At 41.0% G+C, this 6,544-nt stretch overlaps 1 protein-coding gene across 3 annotated transcripts; it reads right to left on the reverse strand.

The window, feature by feature from the left end:
- Positions 1 to 17: 17 nt before the first annotated feature.
- Positions 18 to 2,328, reverse strand: LOC118756147. 3 transcript variants are annotated; one of them, XR_004995102.1, is made up of 6 exons: positions 2,052 to 2,328; positions 1,779 to 1,984; positions 1,465 to 1,694; positions 1,002 to 1,403; positions 821 to 923; positions 18 to 755 (listed from the first exon to the last, which is right to left on the reverse strand). XR_004995102.1 is itself a non-coding variant. In XM_036490930.1 (6 exons), exons 4-6 carry the CDS (start codon positions 1,135 to 1,137, stop codon positions 656 to 658), a joined length of 339 nt encoding a protein of 112 aa, XP_036346823.1. In that variant the 5' UTR covers positions 1,138 to 1,403; positions 1,465 to 1,717; positions 1,779 to 1,984; positions 2,052 to 2,328; the 3' UTR covers positions 18 to 655. The 3 variants fall into 3 exon arrangements, 1 of the variants encoding a protein (XP_036346823.1); XR_004995103.1 differs by having other exon boundaries at positions 1,465 to 1,704; XM_036490930.1 differs by having other exon boundaries at positions 1,465 to 1,717.
- Between the last annotated feature and the right edge of the window lie 4,216 nt (positions 2,329 to 6,544).

Raw genomic sequence — 6,544 nt, forward strand, 5'->3', positions numbered from 1 at the left:
AATAAAACTTATCAATTACTTTCTGAATGCGAATAAATAAATAAATTTTTTCAATAAAAAGTTATGGAGAAAGAATAACTTTTACTTCCCAAAATAAGAACACAACGATTGTCTTATGATTTCAGCTGAGGCTTCGTTATCACCAAGTACAACATTTTGCGAAGGGTTTTCCCGATTTCGTTCAAATTATTCCAAATTTCCCAACCATATTTGATTAATATTATCACATTCTTCGTTTAAAAAGTTGTGTAAAACACAGCAAGCTCGAATAATCATCGGCGCGTTCCCTATTCGGTTATCTAAGCCTTTTCCAATGCGACGAAAACGGACTTTTAAATGACCGAAAGCATTCTCTACCACTCTTCTGTACTTTGAAATAATTTGAATAATTTTTGTCTCTCTGTCAAGGCCGTAGAAAAGGCGTATGGCTTCATTAAAGTGGTGGAACGAAATGCCGAGTCCCCCAAGATACAGACCGGCATTTGTACACCACATATATTCTTCTTAATGGCCGCCAATACTTCGTCCTCAGTTAACACCTTTTTAAGTAAGGATTAATTATATATTTGGGAGTCATTGCAACGTCCCGGAGCACCAATATTTATATATAAAAAACGGTCTCTGTGCATATATTCTTCTTATTGGCCGCCAATACTTAGTCCTCAGTTAACACCTTTTTAAGTAGGGATGGATTATATATGTGGGAGTGATTGCAACGTCCCGGTGCACCAATATTTATATATAAAAAACGGTATCTGCGCATATAATATTTTGTTATTAAACAATGAAATAAACGGGAATAAAGAAATATATTTTTTACCTGTAATCCACAAGCGCAAGAAGTACAACAGAATACCATCCCTTATAATTGTAATAGTCAGTTGCATCAGTCGTGTTTGGTTTTATTTCGATGTGACATCCATCTAAAAAACAGGAAAAGAATTTGTAAATTAATGTCTACATTTTTTAATATTAACATGGGAAATCTTCCATTTGCCTACCAATTGCTCCCAGACATTGTGGAAAGCCACGGCGATGAAAACCATTCACACATTCAGCAACTATTTCTTGCGTGGGTGGCAATTTCTTTATATTCTGTGTGGACAACGCTTGCCACACTTCTTCGCAGAATTCCATCAATATTGCACACACAGTTGATTTGCCAACACCAAACAATTCATATACTACTCGATACTCTCCAGCTGAACAAAGGGCAAATAAAGCGATTGCTACTCGTTTTGCAATGAAATTGCCGTGCGCCAGCTTGCATCGGCTTTTTTTTTTTAATTGCCGAGAAAGCCACAGAGTGTGTTAAAACTGGCACATGTCATGCGAAAATCTGGTTTGAAAAAGTGGTCATCATTGCAGCTGCAGTTGACCTCCCAAAAAGAAGATTGCCGATTCTGTAAAAAGGAAACATTATTGATTGGAACAAAAACTGAAACTTATTTCAATTTAATTTACCAGCTTCTACAGCGACCTTTGAGTTGCATTTTGTTCCAATGCTGCTAGGATCAGTAGCTGCTGCATCCTTAAATTTGAAGGACTAGCAAATTATTTCTCCTTCTTTTTCTCAACAATGCCAAGCTGCAATCAAATTTTGACAGTATTGACTGCTAGTAAAATTCGTCCTTAACTCAAGTTTTCTCCATTTTCCGCGCCGAATTTTTCACAAGTAAAATCAAAACACACAGCTGTCAAGTACTAATTGCATAAGCTAAATTGTATGTGTGTGAACACAAAACTCAATGCCCCAAATAAAAGCTTAATTGCCTCACCTAATTGGCCTGTTTGAACATAGTCTTAGCTTCCACTTGCAAGCCGCTATTTGGTATTTCATGTCTCGACAATTCCTGTGATAGATTAAAAAACATCGCAATAACGTGCGCTAATTCTGGTATAAAATAGGCTGGATAAATTGTCTTTTGCTGCTTGGCAGGTGGTCCAAGTTCACTATTCGATTTACGCTTGTGTGGTGGCAGTTCTATTGCGAAATAAAAAGAGAATAATATGAGCAAAATGGAGTATACAAATCTGTTTAAAGTTATTACCATCCACATCCATGCCAGGGCCATGTGTGGCGACAACAGTATCAAATTCGATTAGACGCAGCAGCTTCGTGTATACTTTTGGTACTTCAGAGCTTACAGTTGGGGGATAGGAAGGAGGATTCGAACTGCAAACCAAACGCGTATTTTGCGATTCCTCTGCTGTAATCATGGGCGTAGCCAGGTAGGGGCAGGGGGGGAGGGCCCGGGCCCCCCCCTCCTAACTTTCAAATATTTGCCTAGATATTCAAAAATATTACCACGAAATGCTTGCTTGATAATTTCGGCCCCCCCTAAATTTCAAGGTTTTTCCTATATATATACTGTATAACAAATTATACTCCCAACGCTAACTAAATAATTAGTAAATTGATTTGAAAAGTAGATATGTGGATCATCCGGTTCTGTATCAAGTTATTATCTCTAACTTCAAAGCACTTCCATTTTAAAAGGGTAAAAACCTGGCTGCAGTCGACAATGAGCAAAAATTGATGGAACGGAAACTATAAATAAATTTATAGTTCAATTGTTTATTACTTTGTCTTTAGGTTTGTGTCTTTACTAAGCGGTTGGGTGAACAGCCAAGACGTTTACTTCTAAAGTGTGACAAAACAAAATCAAGTAATATATTTAGCATAAATAAATATACCAGCCTAAAAAATCTGCGTACTCAAAATGTTCAATACGCCCTCATACTTATACATACATACATATGTATGTATATCATTTAACGTTTTGTCCGGCTATTTGGTTTATTATACAGGTATGTAGAGCGAATTAAAAAAAATTCATCAGGGTTTAGTTGAGATATTCGTTTATGGCCACTATGTTTTGTACATTTCCCAGTACTGCAAAGCTTTTGACGGCCATTCACCTGGGAGTGGCCAGAAATGATTCGTGTGCTTACGGTTCAAATCGCAGCTAACTACGTCCGGATATTTATATCCATGAATACTCTTGGTAGCGACCGAACGCTAGTTTGGGAGCGAGGTAAAGTGGGAGGGCGTAACACCCCGCGTGCGCTGGGGATTAATCGGGATGGTGCCTCTGCCCGGCTGGTTGAAGTCCTAGGGAAAATAAAGGCTGACATCAGCTCCATCCACGAAATGCGATGGACGGGGCGAGGAAGGTAAGCGTGAGCCTTGCGACGTCTACTACAGTTGCCACGTAAAGGAGTGCAATTCGGTGTTGGATTTGTGGTGGGAGAGAGACCGGCGTTCACTCTAGTGGACGAAAGTCTAGCCACAATCCGCATCAAAGCGAGATTCTTCAACATCTCATTCACATGTGCCAATGCCCCGATGGAAGAGAAGGACGAGGCGTCCAAGGCTCTCTTAGCTTAGAGCGTACATATTAGCGCTGCCCCCGACACGTATAAAAATCGTGCTTGGCCATTAAAATGCCAAGGTGGGCAACGAAGGGATCTTTGGTGCCAGTGTCGAAAAAATCAGCCTCCACATAGAAACGGCGGGCTGAGGATGATCCACTTCGCCGGGGCCCGAAGCTTGGCAGTATGTATTACTGGGTTCTAGCATAAAAACATCCATCAAGCTATTCTCATTTTCGTTGTTGGTGTTTCCGACAGGGTAGGAGTGTGATGTATTGTGGAACGATTTTCCGTCGTCCCTTGTCAAATTTGGTATGGAGACAAACCGGTTTCGGCGTTGTTCCATCTTCAGTGTCATTTTTCGTTCTCTCAAGCTACATGGATGTCTCCACATCGAAAAACGGGAAACCAAATCGAGCATGTTGTGATAGACGGAAGACATGCTTCCATGTTTTAGATGTACATACGTACACTCCGAGGGCCAAACATCGACTCGCACTACTATATTGATGCATCGAATATACGACCTAACCTCGGAGAAGCAAAAAAAGGGCCCCCAACAATGCAGGGAAAGTTCAACGTCGAAAAGCTGCAATCAAAACAGACGGCCAATGGATTCGGCGCTCGACCCTCACACCTGCTGTGAGAGAGCACTCTTCAACAAACCGACTTGCGCGAGCAGTGGAACCACATTTCCCGCTAATTACTGGTACGATCACGAGTGTGAGAAAATGCTTGAAATGCTATCCGACAGAAAAAACACCCGAAATTTTTAGCAGAGAGTTGAGCGACTTACGGAAGGTTTCAAGACTCTTGTATGAACAACCATGGTGACCTAGTGACCGATGTCCAGAACGTACTCAGATTATGGAGGGAACACTTTTCGACCCTTTTGAATAGCGGAAGCACTTCGAGGTCCCAGTCGAAGACGATGGAGTCGATATCCCAGCGCCTGACTATGAAGAAAAGTGCCAAAGCTGTTTGAACTGACGGCCTGTCAGCTGAGCTATTTAATTACGATGGCAAGGAGGTAATAAGGTGCATGCCCGACGACTGGAATTTAAGTGCGCTCTGCCCAATCCACAAGAAAGGCGACCCCGCCATGCGTACCAACTACCGCGGGATCAGCCTTCTAAGCATAGGTTGCAAGGTCTTATCGAATGTATTGTCTACCATAGACCAGGTATTCACAGTACGCCGAATCTTGGAAAAGACCCGCGAGAAAATGATCCGCACTCACCACCTATTTGTCGACTTTAAAGCCGCTTTCGACAGTACTTAAAGGTATATGCCGCTATGTCTGTCATACGCCTGTGAAAAATGACGTTGAGTAATACCACCAGCTCTGCTCTGTTGCCTTTCGCCACCAGACGGGGTTTCAGACAGGGCGGCTCTCTTTCATGTGGCTTCTTTAATCTGATGTTGGAGAAGATAATAAGATCTTCAGAACTGAACCGCTTAGGAACAATTTACTACAAGAGCGTACAATTGCTGGCTTATGCCGATGACACTGACATCATCGGTAAGAAAAAACCGCGAAGTCTGTCCTGACTTTTCCAAGTTGGACAAGGAAGCAAAGCGAATGGGTCTGGTGGTAAACGACGACAAGACGAAGTATATCCTGTCATCAAACAAACAATCAGCACATTTGCGCCTGGCACCCACGGCACTTTTGACAGTTATAATTTCGAGGAAGTAGAGAATTTCGTTTACTTGGGAACCAGCATTAACACCTGTAATAATGTCAGCATGGAAATCCAACGCAGAATCGCTCGTGCCAACAAGTGCTGCTTTGGACTGAGTAGGCAAGTCAGGAGTAAAGTCCTCTCTCGACGTACGAAAACCACACTATAAATCACTCATCATGCCCGTGCTGGCATGTGGCGTATTAAAATATAGCGGCTCAACTGGCTTGATCATGTCGTTCGAATGGACACCGACGCCCCAGCTCTGAAAGTATTCTGGCTTCACTTGGCATTTCTAATAGGCGTCAGTTGGTCAAAATCGCTTTGGCGGTTACAGCGCCAAAAAGGAAGAAGAGGAAGAGAATAGATCTATAACCTTATCAGTCACACAGTGTTATAATCCCGACGAAATCCTTGACGGTGGTACCGGGAGGGGAACGGTACATGACGGTAGGAATTTTAGTTTGGGTTAAAGTCTCACACGGAAGGGGTTAGGCTTTCGATGCTTCCTCCTCGTAAAATAAACATGCTCAGTAAAAAGTTAACAATTTAAATCGACGAATAGTTTTATATCAACTTTTGTGAACTTCTGTTTATTTGTTTTTTGTACAACATATTTACCTTTATTGGTTACAATAATTTTAAGCTATAATAAAAAAAATTTTAGTACATAAGTAAGTTATTGGTTTTGAATTTTTTATTTTGTATGGGCCCCCCCCCTAAATTTCGTTCTGGCTACGCCCATGGCTGTAATATCGGTCTCAGTAGTTTTATATTCGACAAAGCCCAAATTAAATTTGTATTCCATTTCATTTGGCGTATTGGGGTTTTCTTTAACTGAACCACCTACAAAAGAGGAAAATTTGAACATTGAGATGTTGATGCAATTTAACATAAATTTTATGTCGCCCGGGTTGCAAAAGCAGATTATCCGGTAACGTTAGGAAGGGTTATGTCTCGGTTAAAGCCGCTGATAAATGCTGGACATAATTTTCTGGAATTAAATTTTATCGGCGTTGAAGAAAGTTTACACTTCGGGCATAATGGGGCAGTCCAGATACTTTGGCACGTGGCACTTTAGCATTCCGGTGTGCGTAATTATTTTCACACCTGGTACATATTCTTCAATGTTCATATTGTCATCCAAACGTTAATAACTGGGACGGAGCGTTTGTGTGTAAAGTACGTTAAGCTGCAGAGACTGACAAAAGTAGCGTGCCTGTATGAGCTGGTGAATATAATTAACTTGAAGTTGATGCCCCAATGCCTTGGCATCTGATAAACATTCATAAAGAACAGAGACATAACTATTATAAGAGAAAAGCATAAAAGTCAATCAATAATCATTATGTTAAGATACATATTTTCGAGTCATCTATAAAGGTTATTCAAAGACTTACACCCCTATTTTGCAACTGTTTCGTATTCGGATTTTGCCACGAATCGTAGAAATAGTATGCTGAAATCCGAGTCGTATTTTCGAA

Source organism: Rhagoletis pomonella, unplaced genomic scaffold, assembly GCF_013731165.1.
Source record: "Rhagoletis pomonella isolate Grant_MI unplaced genomic scaffold, Rhpom_1.0 Rhpom_scaffold_08995, whole genome shotgun sequence".
NCBI lineage: Eukaryota > Metazoa > Arthropoda > Insecta > Diptera > Tephritidae > Rhagoletis > Rhagoletis pomonella.